The sequence below is a fragment of the Diospyros lotus genome, chromosome 12 (genome assembly GCF_014633365.1).
Source record: "Diospyros lotus cultivar Yz01 chromosome 12, ASM1463336v1, whole genome shotgun sequence".
Taxonomy (NCBI): domain Eukaryota; kingdom Viridiplantae; phylum Streptophyta; class Magnoliopsida; order Ericales; family Ebenaceae; genus Diospyros; species Diospyros lotus.
In genome coordinates, this window is record NC_068349.1 from 12,677,604 (window position 1) to 12,699,410 (window position 21,807).

The 21,807-nt window shown below is 38.1% G+C and overlaps 1 protein-coding gene across 1 annotated transcript; it reads left to right on the forward strand.

Annotated features, from left to right (window-relative positions):
* Positions 1 to 1,574: 1,574 nt before the first annotated feature.
* Positions 1,575 to 21,450, forward strand: LOC127787004 (FAM10 family protein At4g22670). The gene is made up of 11 exons (XM_052314826.1): positions 1,575 to 1,809; positions 1,911 to 1,971; positions 2,291 to 2,452; positions 2,533 to 2,620; positions 2,708 to 2,788; positions 2,867 to 2,931; positions 18,870 to 19,010; positions 19,222 to 19,338; positions 19,421 to 19,585; positions 19,767 to 19,824; positions 21,235 to 21,450. Exons 1-11 carry the CDS (start codon positions 1,694 to 1,696, stop codon positions 21,330 to 21,332), a joined length of 1,152 nt encoding a protein of 383 aa, XP_052170786.1. The 5' UTR covers positions 1,575 to 1,693; the 3' UTR covers positions 21,333 to 21,450.
* Positions 21,451 to 21,807: the final 357 nt, after the last annotated feature.

Consider the following 21,807-nt stretch of genomic DNA (forward strand, 5'->3'; position numbering starts at 1 on the left):
AAATATAATATAATAAATAAATAAATTATAAATATTTTGCCAAATGACCTACTTAATGTCTTAATTATTTTTTATCACATTGAATAACAGTATATTGAATTAAGAGTATTCTCCATTAGCATATTGAATAGCGAATAATTAATTAAATTTAAATTTTAATAAAAGACAGAGTATTAAAAGAAAAAAATTGTAATTATCAATTTTATTAGAATTATTTAAAATATCGAGTTTAATATTTTATTTTTAAATTAAGCTCTCCGGGTTTACCACTAGTATAATATGAAAGTAGAATAGTTTGTAAAAAAATTTTCCCTCCAAAAATCTGCCAATCGATTTTTTCCTCTAAAATTTATATTAAATTTGCATAGGTTTTCTGAAAAATATTAATAGACAACTTGAACTATTAATTACGTCATAGAAAATTATCTATTTATTTAAAATCTTATATTTATTTTGTATATATATAATATTAAAATAGAAAATTTAGGCAAAGTATCTTGTCAAGTGTCAATCAATGGTGAATTTTTTCTTTCAAAAATTTGTATTAAATCAAAGGTAGTGATTAATTAATTATTAATTTTATTTTAATAATTATATTATAATCTTGAAAATATGATATCTTAAGAAATTCATAAAAAATATTTAAGGTTGTCAAATGTTTGGGTTTTTCAATACTAATTAATATTTAAAGTTTGTTGTTATTGAATAACTTATTTTTACTCACATGTAAGAATTTTAATTTATATTCATAATATAATAAATAGAAAATAACAAATGTCTTTGAGTGGATATCTTATAAATTTTATAATATTTATTTATAAATAAATATAATATAATAAATAAAAAATTTAATAAGTATTTTGTCAAGCGATCTATTCAATGTGTTAATTATTTTTTAACACATTGAATGATGATACATTGAACTAAGAGTGTTATCTCTTAGCATATTGAATAGCGAATAATTAATTAAACTTAAATTTTGATAAAAGATCGAGCATTAAAAAAATTATAATTATCAATTCTATTAGAATTATTTAAAATAATGAGTCCAATATTTTATTTTTAAATTAAACTCTCTCGTGTATCACACGAGTTTATTACTAGTTTGTGATAAAAATAATCAAAACAATTTTTTGTTATTTTGAATTTTCTTTATAATTTTTTTTATTTTTAAAAATATGCAACTAAACACATTTTTATTATTTTTTAAAAAAGTAAAAAAGGCCATAATTTGTAATCTTATCTTGACATTATTTTTCATGAAAAAAACACATAAGCGCCCAACTAAGTAAACAGTTTAATTGTCTCAAAAATATAGGTTGAGTGGTTGGGTAAGCGATATATCAGTATTAGTTTGGTGGGTTATGAGTTTAATTTTCGTCTCATGTAATTAAATAAAATTTCACATTTATGATTTATTTATTTTTAATATAATCAAAAATATAAATATTGAAAATCGCACGAGAAGAAGAGTCACTCCAAATAAAGAGTTTAATTTGAGAAAGTGGAGATTGGGAAATTTTTTTTATAACAAAGAAAGTAATATAAGATTCCTGTCCTGTTGGAAACTTCGAGAAGGTCTAGAAGAGTCTAGCCCAAGTTTTGCCATTTTACAGTCCAAGGCATCTCAAAACCCTAGTGAATTGGATGCTTCGATTTCCCCGTTTGGATTCTATCTCCGTCTGTCAATCCGATGCCAATGGACGCCGCAAAGCTGAACCAATTGAAGCAGTTCGTTGAACTCTGCAAGTCCACTCCCTCAATCCTCTCCGATCCTTCCCTCTCCTTCTTTCGAGATTACCTTGAGAGGTAACATATCTATGTGGAGGCAGATTTGCACTTCTATTTGGTTGGATGATTGAATTTTTGGTTTTTGTGAATTTATCAAGTTCGGTTTTAATTTGTTTCAGCTTGGGGTGTAGTCTGCCTCCGTCTGCTTACAAGCCTGAAGAGTCTCCCCATAACAAATCGGTACTTGTTTAGAAATGCTTTCGCTATTTGTTTTTGTTTTCTTATTGAGAAAATGTTGTAAAATGCGTGGATTCCAAATTCTTTTAAGTCTGCCAGAGGAAATCCCCGTAAAGTTTATGCGCATGCGTGTGGAATTCAGATGCAACATGGATAATGCGAATTGAAAATTAGATCTCGATTCTTGATTTACCTAGCTTTTTCTCAGCAACCAAACGGAGTAAAATTTGTGGTTATGTGGTTCCTAGCTTCCATCAGCTTAGGGTAGGAATTTATAAATTTTGAGGGTTGCGACTTTCTGAGTTTATGAGTCTGATTGCAGAAGCCTTATGTTGTGGATGAGAATGATGAGGACATGGAGGATGTCAAAGAGGAGTCTCGGCCGGAAGAAACTGTTGAAAAAGAGGAAGAGAGTGAGATAATTGAATCTGATATTGAGCTTGAAGGTGACACAGTTGAGCCTGACAATGACCCCCCTCAGAAGGTTTGTGGGGCAAGCATTGACATTCTCGATTAGGTTGATTAGCTTGCATGAATATTGTTTTTATAAGTTGAATTTTGCAGATGGGAGATCCTTCCGTTGAGGTTACTGAAGAAAACCGTGATGCTTCCCAGGAAGCTAAGGCACAGGCCATGGAAGCTATTTCCGAAGGTATTATCTCACTATGTATCCACAAGCATACTAGTATGAAAATTTTAAAAAGCAGGTTTGCAAATTTGATGACTTTTGGTTTATCAGGCAAGTTGGAGGAAGCAATAGAGCATCTCACACAGGCTATTTTTCTTAACCCGACCTCAGCAATTATGTATGCAACTCGAGGTAAATTTTTCTTGTATTTTGTGCTGCTTTGTTGCACTTGGCTCTTTGCTCAATGTGTACTATTCTGATGTCTTGCAGCTAGTGTGTACATTAAAATGCAGAAACCTAATGCTGCTATCCGAGATGCCAGTGCTGCTTTAGAGGTAGTTATTGACTTACTTTCTCAGAAAAACAAATGTGGTTTAGGATGTAGAAATTTTGAGCATGAATGGGAAGGATCCTTGTTTAATTTCTTAAGTGCCTATTAGTTTTTGTGTGAATGGAACATGTTGGAAGTGCAACTGCAATTTAAATGTCAACCTTATTACCATCTATACAGGTACCTTGGTTACATTTCCACGTGTGCAAGAACCTGCATGGTGAATCTTGTGTTTGTGCATTATAATCGTCACATGGGTTAGAGGTGACTGAGCACTATTCTGTTAAAACCGAATTACTGAATCAAAATATTGAATTTTGGTTATTTTGATTCGGTTTTTTTGTCTTCTCAGTTTGATTTGGTTTTAATTTTTAAAAAAATCGGTTTCAGTTATTCGGTTCAATCTTTAAAAAACAATTTTGGTTAAAACCAAATTAACTGAATAATATATAAATCTAGATTAAATTATTTTTATACATTAAATGCACACTGTGCATACATATAGTTTTGCAAAATAACCTCAACAGTTAGTTTATTTACCAAATGTCACTCCTTATAAATTCATCCTATTCTCACCCACTTCTCACAAACAACACCCTAGTTCAGCGTTAGGCCCTCAGGTGACGAGTTGCTTCTCCTTCTTCTTCACAAGAAGCTTAGGCTATTCAATCTCTCTGTTATCTCTGCAACTAGAGAAAACGAAGAAGATAAGATAAAGACAAGAACATTTCCAGAGAATAGAAAAATTTTACTGAACTAAAGAATCAATATCTATGGATAGCTAAGAGCCTTTTATATAGTACAAGTGGAAGACTCTAACAATCTAACAAACTCATAAATAATTGACAGCTGGCAACTAAGTAATTAACTAAAGCTATAAACTGAGCTAACACTTAGTTGAAACAGAGGATTGCAGCTGGTTATCTTCATTCACATGGCCCCTCAAACTAGACCCTGGTGAAGTCACCTAGTGTAGTTTGGATCGAAGAAACTGAAACTGAGAAAGAGGAAGAGCCTTTGTAAGATATTTGCAATTTGATGAGTAGTAGGAATATGATGAACTTCTGCTTGATGATTAGCTACCTTTTCTTGAATAAAATGCAAGTCAACTTTAAGATGCTTAGTTCTTGCATGATAAACGGGGTTCTCAGCTAGATGGTTGGTGGACAAGTTGTCGCACCACAAAACTGGACAGGTAGAAATACACAAACCCAACTCAGTAAATAGGGATTGAAGCCAAAGAACTTCAGCTAAAACCACAAGCAAGATCCCTATATTCAGCTTTCATGCTTGATCTTGACACAACCAATTGCTTTTTAGAGCTCCATGTAAGTAGACTATCACCAAGAAAGACACAATAGCCACCTGTTGATTGGCAATCAGATGGACAGCCAGTATAATCTGCATCAGTAAAAACCTCAAGAGTGAGCTGAGAGCTTGGAAAGAAGTGTAAACCAAGAGTTTTAGGTAGTGCAGTACTCTCTTACAGGCTGCCCAATGAACCTGTGTTCGTGAGGCAAGAAATTGACTGAATTTATCGACAGCAAAAGTAATGTCAAGCCGAGTGTGAGAAAGATATTTCAAGGCACCAGCAGTGTTGCAATAGAGTGCATTATCTGATAATGGCTGACCAGTTTCAGGAGTAAGAACCAATCCTTCGCTAACAGGGGATGGATAAGGTTTATAGTCCAGCATCCTTGTTCTTTTAAGTAAATCTGAAATATATTTAGATTGAGAATTTGAGAGAGATATAAACCAGCAGAGTCTCTATAGGCTTCAAAGCCCAGAAAATAACTGACTGGACCAAGACACTTGAGAGCGAACTTTGACTTCAAATCCTGAATTGTATGAATCAAGGCAGAATTGGATCCAGTAACTAAGATGTTGTCAACATACAAAAGAAGATACGATGCCTGACCACCCTGGTTGCTTAATAAACATAGAGACATTAGATACTCATGATTTGAATCTCCAAGCAAGTAAAGCACCTCTGAGTTTATGATACCGGGCCCAAGGTGCCTGTTTCTAACCATGTAAAGGTTTGTGCAGTTCACAAACAGAAAAAGGAAATTGATCACCTGTGAATCCATCTGGTTGCTCCATAAACACAGATTCTTGCAAGTCCCCATTCAAGAAAGCATTGTTTATATCAAGCTGTTGAGGAGGCCAATGATTTGTGACAGCAAGAGAAAAAATTACTTGTATTGTTGGGGCCTTGACAACAATATTGAAAGTGTCATGATAGTCTAACCAAGTGGATTGATGAAATCCTTTTACGATCAGCCTAGCTTTGTATTTTAAAACTGAACCATCATGATTATACTAAATCCTAAACACTCATTTGCAACTGACCAAATTCATTCCAGATTCATAAGGGACTAAGACCAAGTATTATTCCTTTCAAGAGCCTGGAATTCTTCTTGCATAGCCTTGAACCATTTAGGGTCAGGAATAGCTGCAGACACTGATTTGGGTTCCTGTTGAGCAATGAACACAGTAGGCATAACATAATTGGAACTGTACACTTTAGGTTTAAAGATGCCATTCTTAGCTTGAGTAATGATAGGAGGAGTTTTAACAGGGAGAAGAGAAGGTGGAGATACTGAGGGTGAATAGGAAACAACTGTAGGAAAAGTAGAGGAAGAAGAATTTGAATTATAGGAAGAAAAGGGTGGTTGAGAAAGAGAAGAATTAGGGGAACGAACTGTAAAAGACTAAGAAGAACCAGAGCAAGATGTGGACATTTTGGACAAAGCAGAATGTACAGGAAAAGTACAAGTGAATGATGAAGAACATGACAAGGAAGACTTATCAGTAGAACCTGAAAACAATTCAGCTTATGGGAATTCAAGTTCATTAAAGACAACATTCCTAGAAATATAGACCTTACCAGAAGGATGAAGACATTTATTACCCTTATGATAAGCACTATAGCGAGTAAAAAACACATTTGGAGGAAAGAAAGTTAAATTGGTGAGTATTATAGGTTCTAAGATAATGATAACAAGCATATCCAAAGATTTTGAAGAAGTGATATTCAAGAGCCTTATGATACAGCTTTTTGAATGGAGAGTATTAAGTACTGAGGAAGGTTGACTATTAATAAGAACAATAGCGGTTTAGAAAGCATCTGACCAATAGATCAAGGGCAAATGAGCATGGGCCAAAAGGGGAACCCTGTTTCTCTGATATGTCGATGCTTTCTTTCAGCAATTCCATTCTGCCGGTGGTTATAAGGACAAGAGTATCGAGGTTGGATACCACAATTCTTTAGATAAGGAAGAAAAGACAATATTCTCCACCCATGCAGAACTGGGAAAATTTTATTTTACTGCAAAACTGAAGTTCAACTTGCTTCTAGAAGAAAATAAAGGCCTGCAGGGCATCAGATTTCAACTTTAAAGGATACAACCAAGTAAATCTTGTCTATCCATCACCAAAAGGAATATAGTAACTGTAACCTTCACAAGATTGAATAGGAGCAGGTCCCCACAAATCAGAATAGATTATTTCAAGAGGATGTTGAGCTGTAACCTCACATCTATCAATGGGCAATTGATACATTTTACCCAATTGTCGTGTACCTAGGGTTTGGATCGGAAATTGGAAGAATGAAGGAGAAATTTAGCAGAAGAATAGGGAGAATCAAAAGAACAGGAAGTGAGGGAGAGAAAGATTGAGAGAGAGAGAGAGAGAGAATTTGGAGGAGGAAATCAGAAATATTTCAAATGTATTCATTCGTGCCCATGAATTATGCTGGATTAGTCTTATATTCTGATCCAGAAGCAGTGATTTGGCGCCAATAGGGCTGTCAAATATTCAAATCAATTATAACTGAAGGTTGTTGCCTTCTTGGTACAACTGTGATTACTTCTAAGTACAATTGGTTCAATCCAACTAATAGTGGATACAAAGGAATACATCTATTATCTATTACTACTATACCCCTGGGTCTTAACATTCCCCCCGACTTGAAACATTTCTTGTCCCCAAGAAATGCCACCCCTCCATAGCTTCCAATATGCTTTTTCCTTCTCTTCTACAGTTTGGATGGCGCAATCTTGAAAAACTTTTGTAAGCCCAACACATTGTCCATAGCTCTCTTGGACTCATCGGCTAAAACAAAACCCGAAGCAACCACTTGCTGGTTGTCGTAGTGAGCAGCTGAAACTTGTTGACAGTTCACACCAATTCTCCCCATCATCGCTTCTCCGATGTTAGCTATTTGGAGTCCTAAGGAATGGCTAACTATGCCTGTGACTTTGTTTAATAATTCTTCACCATCAAATATAAGGACGACATACATGCCTCCCTAGCTACAATTAATGTATTCCAGACAAACCAACAACCATTCTCTATTACAAAAATATTTGCAATAACCTGCAGACGCAACAATTGAGTAGTGTAGACTTGCTTTGGATACCCACATAAAAAGTGTCTAGGAGCAGCAGAACTAGGAGTTGCCTCAACCTCACTTCTAGTCATCACCCCATCCTTCATCACAATAGATAAAAGTCCTAATTGGTTAGTTGGAATGATAACAAACAAAGAAGGCTTTGTCCTCTACAACAGTACTTCTGGCTCCATTAGCTATTTCCCTTAGCTGAAACCTCGATAGAGATTTATTTGTTGAAGCTATACTTTCTATCATCCCCAAAGCAGTGTTTTGCTTAATTGGCACAAAGTACCATAACCTTCCTTGAAGAATTGAATTGTCTAACTCATGCAAGACCTTGTTTCTAACCATAAAGCCTGCTTCCGTTCTTTTCTGTAGCTGTCCTCCGATTACATGTTGTTCCCATACTTCCTTATCAAGTCCACACACCTTCACAACATTGGAAGATATTTCAGCTGAGGATATATCTCCCATCACACCATTTCTGGCAATAGTAAGGGACTCCAATTTCTTTGCCAGCCAAGAGTCTCTTTGACACTGGAGCTTACCTACTGTAATTTAAACAAATAAAACAGAATAAAACTCTTTTCCTGAGTTATTTCCTGCTCACTGTCGTACACCCAAGATTTATCTTTCACAATTTTCTCCTCCAATGGTATTCCGGAGTCAATTCTGGTAATTGCCCTTCCTGTCTAGACATACTGATTGCATAGGAAGGGATGAAAACGTTCCACATGTTCCTCCATGGGTGAAACATAGCCTTTATCATGATCTTCATACCCAACATGATCTATAGTCGAATTATCTGATGAAACAATATCCCTGTCCGGAATGTCAGGTGCATGAAAGCCATCTTCATAATAGTTCTTATCTCCAATCTGATTTATAGCTTGTATATCAACCGAATCATCAGCTTCTTGCCCTTGTAAAATGCGGTCTACATGGATCTCCTTATCTAAACTCCTTTCATCTCCGGAATCTTGAGTTACCATTGATAGGTTCACGTTAGTTGATTCCTCAAATCCCTGTAAATTAGAATCCTGCTGAAAGACTCTAGCACCAACTTCCTTAATATCGACTGATTTTTCAGTCAAGACCTCCTGATTCCATGCAGACAATTCGGCCACATTTATTTCTTTCTATTTTTCGGATATTCCTCTTCATGGACTTCTTTTTCAAAGGGATCAGATGGTCCCTTTGGATCTGTTATCCTAACAATCGGATCGTTATAGTTTCCCTTTAGATATTGCTTTTCACCACCAAAATTATTCTCGATATTGCAGTCGTCCTTCTTGTCATTGGTGCCTAAATCAGAATACTTCTTCTTCTACCCATTATCTAAAATAGGTAGTGAATCGGTCTTCCACAATCTTGACTTCTCTTTAGGTGGCTTCATTTTTAGGAACTCATGAGGAGAATAAGGATTATTCGTAGGATCTAGTAGCTTCTCTATAATAATTGGATCAGAATATTCTCTGGAAAGCAAACAAGCAGGTAATCTAACCTGATTTTGTCTAGTGAACATTATCATGTACTGATCCATCATCCATCTTCTAAAGTCATCCCAAATTTCACGCGTGCGACTGAACTCCTCTTGCAACAGATCTAGAGCGCTATCCAGCTTCTTATCCATTGCGGGTTCTAAAGATCCAAGATGGTTCTGCCTCTTGATCATCGTTGTCGACACTTGCTGCCATTGAGATTCCATTGGCTTCATCTTGATGTCATTTGCCATTAGAATTCAGATCGCTGATGGAATTGCTAGGTGAGCCTCTAGGATTGTAAGAATGAGTGGCTTCCAGTAGTTGCCTAGATCTTTAGAATCTTAATCCACCTCAAGACTGAAAAGATCGATAGTTGAGAAACCACCTCCCCGGAATCAATGAAAGTGAATTCAGTTCGCTCCACCTACAGCTCACACCACCTGTAATTGATCGACTCAGCTGTTCGATCAATTCTACAACTACTTCCCAAAACTCCTATTGCAACTCAAACAGCCTCTGGTCTGCAATTGAATTGTCGACTCTCTTCTGCAACTAATTTGCTTCCTTTGATTTCTACTGGGTTGCAAGTTCGATTTGCAACTAATATCTTATCTAATATGCAATTGATCGCCGATCAGGATTGAGAATAGTCGTTGCTCAACAATTTCCCGACTCAAGCCGATCTCTGGAAACCGATCATTATGGATCAGCTATCATTCAAGATTTGCTTTATTGTGGATCAGCAAGCGTGGTTAGCGTCGGCTCTTAACAACATTGGACATCAAATCCGGGATTCAATCGGAGATCGCTTGGTTGCTTGTCTATCTCTTAAACGTTGAAATTCACTGGAAGTTGGAATTGCCTAGCCAAGTCACCTTCAAATTCTGAAGTGAAATTACAGCCAATTAATCGATCGTAATTTACCAGCAGAATCGCCTGGGTTGCTTGCCTTCCTTGCTCAGTCAACACTTCTTGAATTTCTTAAGCCGAAAGCCAATCCTCTTGCTTCGTGTTCGAAATTCGCGTGACACAGCCAAGATTCAACCTGTAGCGATTGTGAATTAGCGTAAAAAATTACAAAGCAGTAGCTAGGACTGTCACTAGGAATTTGTTCGAATTTGTCTCTAAATTCCGCTGCTAGGATAGTCAGAATTTGCACAAGCGAAAGAGATCGAAGGTCAAGGATGTTCAACGGAATTCGCTGGAATTGCTTCGCCTTCCAATTGTCGAACAAGACTTACCAATCTCACTGTTCAATCACTTCACCGGAACCACTGTTGGAATTGTTGCTGAGTGCTAAACGACCTTACAGCAATCACAACCAAGGATTGACTGTTTTGTTTTGAATTTGGCTTGTTTACTTCAAAATTGGACCGGACAATTATTGAATTTCCGAATTCACAGTCGAGGAACAACTACTTTGATATCAAATTGTGGTATACCTAGGGTTTGCCTAGGGTGTGGATTGGAAATTGGAAGAATGAGGGGGGAAATTTAGCAGAAGAATAGGAAGAATTAGAAGAACAGGAAGTGAGGGAGAGAGAGAATTTGGAGGAGGAAATCAGAAATATTTTAAATGCATTCATTCATGCTTATGAATTATGCTGGATCAGTCTTATATACTAATCTAGATAGCAGTGATTTGGCACCAATATGGCTGCCAAATATTCAAACCAATTATAACTGAAGGCTGCAGCCTTGTAGGTATAGCTGCGACTACTTCTAAGCACAACTGGTTCAATCCAACTAATAGCGGATACAAACAGAGGAATATATCTATTATCTATTAATACTATACCCTTGGGTCCTGACACCAATTTACAAGAATGACAAAAGGGCAACTGATAATTGGAAACAGGAAAATGAAGTTTATTAAGAACTTTACAGAGTACAACCAAAGGGCATCCAAGTCTAGCATGCCCAACTTGAAGATTACAGTTCCTCTTACAGGAAGTACTAGCTGATGGTTGAGAATACAAAGGTGTTACATTGGAGAAATTGAGAAAATACTTAATAGGTATATCATATGAAGCTTGAATATCAGCATGAAGAAGAATTGATGATGTGCTAGAGCAGGTTGAAGGATTCTTGATGGAATGATATTCAAATTGTAGCTTATGCAGACCATTCTCAAGCATACCTGTAAGAAGGATTCTGTTCAAAGCCTTGTCCTTGATAAAACAACAATTTGTAGAGAACTGAACAACAGAATTATCTTTTGTAAGTTGAGAAATGCCAAGTAGACTTTTGTTAATTTTGGGAATGTGTAAAATACGTTTAAGATGAAGATTTTTGGATGACAGTGAATGAGATTTAACAGTAAGGTTTCCAATATGTAAAATACCTAGCTTTTGCCCATTGCCAACAGAGGCTTTATATTGTCCACCATAAACAGCTCGATTTTATAGATTGCCAAGCTAAGGAGTTATGTGATTAGTTGCTCCAATGTCCATATACCAAGGATCAGTAATGGTTTCAGGTGAATATTCTGATGAAGCTGAGTAACTGCAATCTGTGTTGAGTAGAATAGTTGTTATGAGGAGGAGCAATACCAGAAGTATTATCATTCTGAGTGGCCAAATAAGATTCTGGTTGAAAGATTGATTAGAATTACTGTTAGAAGTGCATTGCCAATTTTTATTGAGCTGGAAATAGCATTGCATGGCAGAATGACCAGCCTTTGATCAAAGCTGACAATAAATTCTTCCTCTTGCTACAATTTGATCCTCTACCGTGACCAAGACCTCTACCTCAAGGACCTCTTCTACCAAAATTTTGAGATTATCCTCTTCCAGAATATTATTTCCTCTTCCATTACTGTTATATTGAGCCTCATGCAATGTTAGATTTTTTGCTAGACGTGAGATCAATGTAATGTCATGTACCTAGGGGAACTTACTGTAATAAATACATAGTAAGGGAGGCAGGTGTAGTTACTAGAATCCTATACAAGATTGAATGTGGTAACAGTGGCCATTTTGTTAGCGCTAACCGCCGGGAACCGAGTATATAAAGCTCGGCCCAATGCATTTGTAACCATCGAACATTTTGAATTGATTCCTATTCAAATTCTCCCCCTAATTCTACAATTCTCTCCCTCTCAATTCTTCTCTATTTCCCTTCTCCTACTCTCTTAATTCCCACCTAAACTCTCTTACTAGAAGAAGCCCTGTCGGATCAAGGGGGATACAACAATTGGTATCAGAGCCTTCGCTCCTAGCTCCCAAGGAATTGAAGAAAATAGCAATGGTGGATGGAACTCGCATGAAGCAGATGGAACTACAGTTTCAGCAAGTGTCGGCTATGGTGATGGATGTCCAGGCTCGAGTCAGATCAATGGAGGAGTCATTAGGCTCAGTGATCGATCGGAGATTGGAGGAGGTAACAGATCGGTTGTGTGGGGATATGCACAACCAAATCAGAGAGGAGATGAGAGAGCAAAGCAATATGCTGTGTGATCGGATGCAGCAATTTATGCTTATGTTCTCGAGTCAGGCTCAGGTGAGACTATCTCCAAATTTTCCTCCGAGGGAAAGATTGAATCCGATCTTGCTAGGAGTCAGTACGAGCCAGAGAATGGTTGGCTCATCGGAGGTGGAGGGTGATTCGGCAATATTGGAAGACAGCGGAATGGGAAGGAGACCGGAAACTCAGGTGAATTCTAATTTTCCCCTTCCAAAATTAGAATTACCGGTGTTTGATGAGGCGAAGCCTCGCTGGTGGTTACGCGGATGTGAGAAACTATTTGTGATACACCGGGTGGCTGAAGACTAGAAGATCAGCCTGGTAGTGGCATATTTGAACGACGTAGGGGATGTGTGGTACCAAGGCTGGTCACGAGTGAGGGAAGATTGTAATTGGGAGGAGTTTGTCAAGGGAATACGTGAACGGTTCGGGGAGAAGAGAACCATGGACATCGTGGAGGAATTTAACAAGATGAAACATAATGGATTGGTGCAAGAGTACCAGCTCCGATTCGAGGAGTTGAAGTCCTAGATGTTGAGTCGCAATCTCTATTTGACCAAAGATTACTTCGTGTCAAGTTTTCTGAGCGGTTTGAATGAGGAGTTAAGCTCAGCAATGAAGATGACTAGGCCTCGAACGGTACAAGAAGCAGTAGAGAATGCTCTGCTTCAAGAAATGAATGTAGAAGCAATAATGATGGTGCAGGGGACCCAAGCAAGGGGACATGGATCCGTTCCAACACCAACGGTGGGAAGAGGTCCGATAAGAAAATTGTACAGAACGGGGTCGGTACCGAAGCTACCTGCATTGCCACCACTAACTAATGCGATGCAGCAAGGGGGGAGAGTGATGGAGCCAAAGAGGCCTCCGGGATTGTGTTACAAATGCGGAGATAAGTCCTACCCCGGGCATCGCTATGGCAGACAATTGCTATTGTTGGAAGGAGGTGAAGTGGATGATGATACAGGGGAGGAAAATTTCGTGGCCGAAGAAGAAGGAGAAGAGGAGGACAATGGCACCATTTCTCTCCATGCTATAAAAGGGGTGGCTAGCAGTAAAATAATCAAGGTGGAAGGGAAGGTATCAGAGGGGTCACTCATGGTGTTGATCGATAGTGGGAGCACACATAGCTTCATCGACGAGGGTATCGTAAGGAAGATGAAGTGTGAGTTATCTAACACTCAACCATTGGCAGTGACAGTAGCTAACGGAAGTCGAGTGTTGTGTAAGTCGTTATGTTTGGGGTTTTGTTGGACATTGCAAGGGGAATCCTTCGAAGTTGATCTTAGATTACTAAAATTGGAAGGCTGCCAAATAGTGTTGGGAGTAGACTGGATGAGAGAGGTCAGTCCCATCAGCTTCGACTTTAACAAAATGGAGGTTACATTGGCTAGGGGAGACAGGAGAATTACGTTGCAAGAAAATGTGGAGACGGGGGTGTGCAAGTTGATCAGAGGAAGAAGGTTGCACAAGTTATTGAAGTGCAAGATGTCCCAAGTGGCACAACTCTTTACCATTGAGGCCTATGTTGATTAGGAAGAACAAGGAGGCCAATGTTTGATGGGCGACAGTATCCCATCTACCAACCAATGGCAGGTACATGAATTGTCTTCTCTTGATGCACTACTTATTGAGTTTGGGGACTTATTTGCAGAACCTAATAGCCTACCCCCTAAAAGACCCCTTGATCACACAATTTCCCTATAGCCAAATAAAGAACTCATCAATATTCGATCATATAAGTACCCTCCTAAACTGAAAACTGAGATTGAAACCCTGGTCAAAGAAATGCTTGATCAATCCTTGATCCAACCTAGCAGAAGCCCTTTTGCATCTCTTGTCCTTTTAGTTAAGAAAAATGACGGAACATGGCGCTTCTGCATTGATTACCGCTAGCTCAATAGCATCACCATTAAAAATAAATTCCCTATCCCTATCATTGAAGACCTACTCGATGAACTAACTAATGCCTCGGTATTTTCTAAACTTGACCTAAGGTTCGGATATCACCAAATTCGGATGAACCTCATTGACATTCCTAAGATCGCTTTTAAAACTCACCCAGTATTATGAATTCACCGTAATGCCTTTCGATTTAACCAATGCTCCTGTAACCTTCCAAGCCCTTATGAATCATATCTTTGAACCCTACCTCCGCAAATTTGTTTTGGTATTCTTTGATGATATCCTAATCTATAGCCCCTCCTTCACTAAACACCTAGAACACCTTAGAATTGCATTTCAAGTCCTTAGACTCAATCGATTGTGCATCAAAAAGTCCAAATGTGCCTTTGCGCAGATGTAGGTGGAGTACCTGGGCTATGTGATCTCTAGTGCTGGAGTTAACACTGATCCTAAGAAGATATCGACTATGTTATCATGGTCTAAACCAGGGAATGTTAGATCACTGAGGGGATTCCTGGGATTGATCGGCTATTATAGGCGGTTCGTAAGGAATTATGGAGTAATAAGCAAGCCATTATCTAACCTATTGAAGAAGGACGACTTTAAGTGAGGTGAAAGGGCAGAAGTTGCATTTGGGAATCTTAAACATGCCATGAGTGAGGTGCCTATACTCGGCATTCCTGACTTCAACAAACCGTTTACCTTAGAGATGGATGCTAGTGGCACAGTTGTGGGGGTTGTTCTATCTCAAGATGGGCGACCTTTGGCTTTTATGAGCCAAGCCTTGGCCCCAAGGCATCAAGGGCTAGGCACGTATGATAAGGAACTATTGGCAGTCCTTATGGCAGTAAAAAATGGAGGCATTATTTGGAGGTTGGACAGTTTATCATAAGAACTGATCACGAAAGTCTCAAGTTTCTGACTCACCAGAAGTTGAACATTAATTTGCAGAGAAAGGGAATGACAAAGTTGATGGGGTTGGAGTTTGTGATTCAATACAGAAAAGGAAAGGAGAATGTGGCAGCTGACGCGTTATCCCAATGCCATGAGGAAGGGCAATGTGCAGCCACATCTGTGTTGATACTAGATTGGTATCAAGAAGTAACAGGTAGTAAGGACAAGGGATTGTGGACAAAGGAATTAATGGAACAACTGAGCATAGACAACAACAAGAAGCAAGGTTACACCCTCAATAACGACCTCATTCGATATCGGGGATGGCTAGTGATAGGAGACTGTGAGGCACTGAAGGGAAGGATACTACAAACTATGCACGACTCACCCTTAGGGGGACATTCTGGGATTCAAAATACATATAGAAAAGTGAAGCAAGTATTCTTCTGGCTAGGATTAAAGAAATCGGTGATGGAATACATACTTAAGTGTGACGTTTGCAAAAGGTGCAAGCATGAATCAGTGGCTAAACCAGATCTTTTACAACCACTGGAAGTACCTGATCGGGCCTGGGCTAACATTACAATGGATTTTATAGAAGGGCTACCACGCTCAGAAGGGAAGAATTGTGTGTTGGTCGTGGTGGATAGGTTGACTAAATACAACTACTTCCTTAGTCTTGCCCATCCATTCACAGCACAAGAAGTAGCTAGAGAGTTCTTGGATCATGTAGTGAAGTTGCACGGGATACCTCAGACTATAATCTCCAATAGAGATAAAGTGTTTACTAGTCTATTTTGACGGGAGTTGTTAAAAGCATTGGGTTCTAAGCTTCTTATGTTAACAACTTATCATCACGAGACCGATGGCCAATTGAAGAGAGTCAACCAATGCTTGGAGGCCTACCTTAGATGTTTTTGTTTTGCACAACCTAAAGGATGGAACAAATGGTTGTCCCTGGCACAATGGTGGTATAATTCCAACCACCATCACTCCATAGGGATGATGCCATTTGAGGCCTTATATGGGTACAAGCCCAACTTAGTATGGATGGGCGGAGAGCCAACTTCGGTGATAGATGTGGACTCCTACCTAGAACACTGGCAGAAGGTCTTAACAAATTCTAAAAACAGAATTGGCTAAGGCATAGAACCGGACAAAGCAGATGGCAGATAAGAAGAGGAGTGAAAGAGAGTTTGAGGTAGGAGAAGAATTGTACCTCAAACTTAGCCAGCCCCAACTCAAGTCCATCTCAAAGCAAAAGGTGAATAAGCTCAGTCCAAAATTCTACAGACCTTACTCCATCATAGAACGGGTGGGACCAGTAGCCTACAGATTATAGCTACCTGAAGGAACCCAAGTCCATCTCGTGTTCCATGTGTCCCTTCTCAGGAAAGCTACTGGAACTCAAATCGCCAGCTAGCCCCTACCAGTACCTCTCCAAGAACAAGATCTAGCAGTCCATCTAGTCGCTGTTATAGACAAGAGGGTAATCTTTCAACAAGGGGCCCCTATCACTCAAGTGCTAGTACAATGGTCTACACTACACTCGGACAACAGTACGTGGTAATACCTACCAGAATTTCTCCACCAATTTCCCAACGCAGCCAGCCTGCTTACCATTCTTGGGGACAAGAATTAATTCAAGGGGAGGGGAGTTGTCATGTACTTAGGGGAACTTACTGTACTAAATACATAGTAAGGGAGGCGGGTGTAATTACTAGAATCCTATACAAGATTGAATGCGGTAACAATGGCCATTTTGTTGGCGCCAACCGCCGGGAACCGAGTATATAAAGCTCGGCCCAATGCATTTGTAACCATCGAACATTTTGAATTGATTCCTATTCAAATTCTCCCCCTAATTCTACAATTCTCTCCCTTTCAATTCTTCTCTATTTCCCTTCCCCTACTCTCTTAATTCCCGCCTAAACTCTCTTACTAGAAGAAACCTTGTCGGATCCAAGGGGATACAACATCTAACAACTGAATCAAATTCAGATCCCAAGCCATTTAGTAGATTATAATCACTTACATAATAACCTACTGCCATTAGACTCTCACTGATTGTTTTAATCTTCAATGCATAGTCACTTATGCTCAAATTCCTTTTTTTAAGATTCTATAAATGACCTTTTAACTGTAAAATTTTTATACTCTTGTATAAAGGTTTGTTCAAACGCTTCCCAGAATTCAAGAGCTGTTTGACACTGAGTTACATTGCCATGACGCTTTCATTGATTATAGATAGGAGCCAACAGAGTAGCCATTTATCAGTTCTCTTCCATGCTAAAAATTCTTCATTAACCACCTTCTCAACGGAAGATCCATCAGATGACAAAATTTCAAGAAATTCTGGTGGGGGCTTTTCTGTAGTAGAGATATGACATTCAAGCTCCAAAGCACTAATTGTTGGCATGATTTGAGTGTTCCAAAACATGTAATTACTCTTATCCAGCTTAATAGGCAGACTAAAATTCGAAGTTTTAGAGAGAGTGATGAAATCCATCTCTATCAAACCAGATCCGGAAGTTACCTGGTTCAAATCTGAGCCTCCTGAATTGACAGATCCACTGGCCATGACTTTTGTCTAGGTGCGCTCTGATGCCATGTGAAAGAAAATGAGAAATGAAGAAGCTGAGAGATTGAATCTCTCTGTTATCTCTGCAACTAGAAAAAATGGAGAAGAGAAGATAAAGACGAGAACATTTCTGGAGGAAAGAAAAATTTTACTGAACTCAAGAATCAATATCTATGGATAGCTAAGAGCCTTTTATATAGTGCAAGTGGAAGACTCTTTAACAATCTAACAAACTCGTAATTGACAGCTGGCAACTAGGTAATTAACTAAAGCTATAAACTGAACTAACACTTAGTTAAAACACAGGATTGCAGTTGGTCATCTTCATTCACACACAGGAACCCTAGGCTTTTCAATCGTCAGTTTCAGATTCTCCATTTTCCCTTGTTGATTATCTTCTGCCACTGTTGTGTGTCATCCATTTGTGATTTACTGACTTCAGTTTGGTAAGTTCACTTCGATTTTGTTTGTTTTTTTTTTTTTCAGTTTTCTATGATCAAATCTAGGGTTACTGCTTATTTATTCACTATAATGTCTAAGAGTCATGCTACATGTACATCATTTTTGTACATCTTGGGCTACACAAGGTGTATCAATGACAAAAATACCCTGCGCCTCTCCATGCGCCTCACGCGCCTCTATGCGCCTCAGAGGGATATTTTTGTCATTGATACACCTTTGTGTAGCCCAAGGTGTACACAAAGGTGTACCAATAGCATTTTCCAATGTCTAATGAGCCTTTGATCTCTTTTTTTCTTTTTACTGTAAACTCTCTGAAATTTACTTTTATCTTCTCTGGGTTGAGTTGAACCAGATTTGTAATGTAAATGTGTATAATTCGTTTTTCTTGTAATGACTAATGAATTAGCTTTTGTTGTAGCTGCATCTTTTCTTGTCACATGAATATGCTTTGGTTTCAAATTTGCTTTGCGACAGATTTTTAATTTCTTAAAATGTGTCTTCAATTCTATTATAATGTATATAAATTCGGTTCTTTTTGTTTAAGTTTTTTTAGTCATTTCATTTAATTACAAAATACAGTTCAGCTTGGTTGTATTTGTAATAAGCTCAGTTTATTTGGTTGTGTTGGCAAATCACCCAAAAACCAACCAGAAAAACCGAATGCACACCCTTAACATGGGTTTTGAAGGTGGTCATACTGTGTAAGGCTATCTTTCCCATGCTTGGTGTTACATTTGCCTAAATTCTTATTTCAGATCAATCCAGATTCTGCAAAAGGGTACAAGTCCCGAGGCATAGCACGGGCCATGCTTGGGCAGTGGGAAGAGGCTGCTAAGGATCTTCACTTGGCATCAAAGCTGGACTATGACGAGGAAATAAGTGATGTATTGAAGAAGGTCTGGCTGTCATTTAAATGCAATGAGAACACATGGAAATGGATTTCTATTAGGACACTTTCTATAATGGTTTCTTTGACAAATCACGTTACATTTATACGGTCATTTATTTATTTATTTGCCTATTTTTCTTCTTTGTGAGGAGACATTTTATTGAGGTTGGGATTGGAAAATGCTACCATTATGTTACTTGTACTTCTGTTCCACTCAGGTTGAACCGAATGCTCACAAGATTGAGGAACATCGGAGGAAGTATGACAGACTGCGCAAAGAACGAGAGAACAAAAAGATTGAACGGCAGAGACAGCGCCGCCACGCAGAAGCACAGGTGATCATATACTTAATTGTTAATGAGGTCTCAGTTATATGTATTTTCAAAGACTCATACTTCATTTTGCATTTTGTTCAAGGCTGCATACGAGAAGGCTAAGAAACAAGGAGAGACATCTTCAAGTAGTGGAGTAGGAGGCATGCCTGGAGGCTTTCCGGGGGGTATGCCTGGAGGCTTTCCGGGGGGTATGCCAGGGAGTTCCCCCGGTGGCATGCCTAATGTTAACTTCATGAACATATTGAATGTGAGATTTTGCAACTTCACATGGATCTTCATTTTAATGTTGTTTTGAGATATAACTCTAGGTTTCTGTTCCATAATGCCAAACATATTGTATGGTTGCTTCACTACTCAAAATAAAACTTGGTGTTCTTGTTCTTGTACTGTTGGTTGAAAACGCCCTTTGTTTTTGTTACTTGGAGCAGGACCCTGAATTGATGGCATCATTTAAAGATCCAGAAGTCATGGCTGCTCTTCAAGATGGTACATTCCTTACCCTTCTGATATATGGTTGTATTCACACATTCCTGTATTTTGTTTTATTGTTTTGCTTTTAACATGTGGTGTTAACCATTTCATCTAGAAACTTCTAACTCTTGAATCTCTGTTTGATCAATAGAAGGGAGTTCCTACTATGGTTTTGAACATAGAAGGTTACCGAACTCATAGATGTTAAATTCGCGACTTAGCAATTGTATTTTGATGAATTGATAGGTTATAGGGCCATTATGACGATCTGTATGGTGCCAGGACAGATTACTAGAGCCTAACCCTGTCTGTTAATTTCCTTTCATGCAGCCTGTCTTAATCTTACCAACACTCAGTAACACAAATTTAGGCTCTTTTCTGGCATGAAAACTCAATAATTAACAAAAATTTAAGTTCCTACTGGCATGAACCTTGGTGCAACAGTAAGGTTGCTCTACTGTGATTTGGAGGTCACAAGTTCATGTCAAGAAACAGCCTCTTTGCTAAACAAGGGTAAGGTTGCATATAAGTTCATGTCAAGAAACAGCCTCGTGTATGGTTCACCTTTTGTTAGGAAACAATCTGTTTGCTAAGTAAGGTTAAGGCTTGCATACAATTGACCTCCCCAGGGCCTGCTATACTGGAGCCTTGTGCCCTGGGTTCATCATTTGTTTTTTTTAATTGGTTTTGTTCTCCAAAATTTGTCTTACTGATTTATTATCTTAATTTTCATAATTGATTTGCATTAGAGGATATAATTGTGTTATTAGCTTATTTCTTTCTGTGAAACAATTGATAAAGTGGTTGCTGGCTGGTTCATTTGTGTATTTCTTAAGTGTATCAAACTTCGTTAGGTCTAAATTGTTTTGTTGAGCATTGGACACTTGTTTAGATAAAGAAAAACAATAGTATGCCAAAACACACATTTACCCAGCAAAGAAAGCAAAATAATCTGCTGCTGGTGCTTAAGGTCTGATAACTATGGGTAATGTAGATGCTGTCAGATATACAAATCATAATCAATCAAATCTGTTATGCTTGACATTTTGTCAAGTTTCTGTAACTAGGCTGTGGCAGTTTGCATTTAAGATGGAAATGGAGCTTCAATTATTTCTCTTTGCTTTCATTTTATTGATATGTGATTGGTTAGTGGATGACTTCCTAATATTTTGTCGTCACTCAGTTGACCTTGTTGCCTTTTATAGCGGCAGGGAGTGGGGACGGACTTAATAATAAATAGGCCTTGTGTGACACGTTTCTGATAGTAAATTTCCTTCTAAAAGCAGTGTTGTTCCCGGCGATAAACCCAGAACCCGAAAAAGCCAATAAGCCATTGCCACTACACCAGTGGATATCTATTAATAATGGCATTCTGTCATCTATTTTTGGTAATTATTTTCTTATGTTGTTCCAATTGTTTTGCAGTGATGAAGAATCCAGCTAATCTTGCAAAGCATCAATCCAACCCCAAGGTGGCTCCTATAATTGCAAAAATGATGAGTAAATTTGATGGACCCAAGTAAAACACATTTTCTTGAGTAAGCATCATTGTTGTGATAATTTCTTTTTTTAATCTTTTCTGTAATGCACAATCATGTGGATTCTGTATTAATTTCATGTGAGTTGGTATGATTGCTCTTTTATGTTTGCCTCGTTTAGGTACTCATTTAACTTAAATAAAACACTAATCTCAGTAGGGTTCTTTTCATGCCTCAAGTGTATTTTGTTTTTTCGTGATTTATTTTTTGGTGTGTAAAATGTGGAAAACATAAGAAGGAGCCTTCGATTTTTATCCTATATTTAGCCGCTCATTTTCTCTGGTGCCTAATACACATATCTAAATGTTCAAGACATTAAATTTAAATTTTTGAAATTTTTAGGCTAAATTATAAAATATTATGTTCTTATTATCTATGTTGAACAATTGTTATTCCATTGCAACTTAACAAAACTCTATTTTAGATGTAATGCATATACATGTATCTCTTCTTCTTCTTC

Coding starts and splice junctions, on each gene's coding strand:
- LOC127787004 (XM_052314826.1), top strand. CDS start 1,694: ATGCCAATGGACGCCGCAAAGCTGAACCAATTGAAGCAGTTCGTTGAA. Junction 1,972..2,290: donor AGTCTCCCCATAACAAATCG/GTACTTGTTTAG, acceptor GTCTGATTGCAG/AAGCCTTATGTTGTGGATGA. Junction 2,621..2,707: donor CATGGAAGCTATTTCCGAAG/GTATTATCTCAC, acceptor TTGGTTTATCAG/GCAAGTTGGAGGAAGCAATA.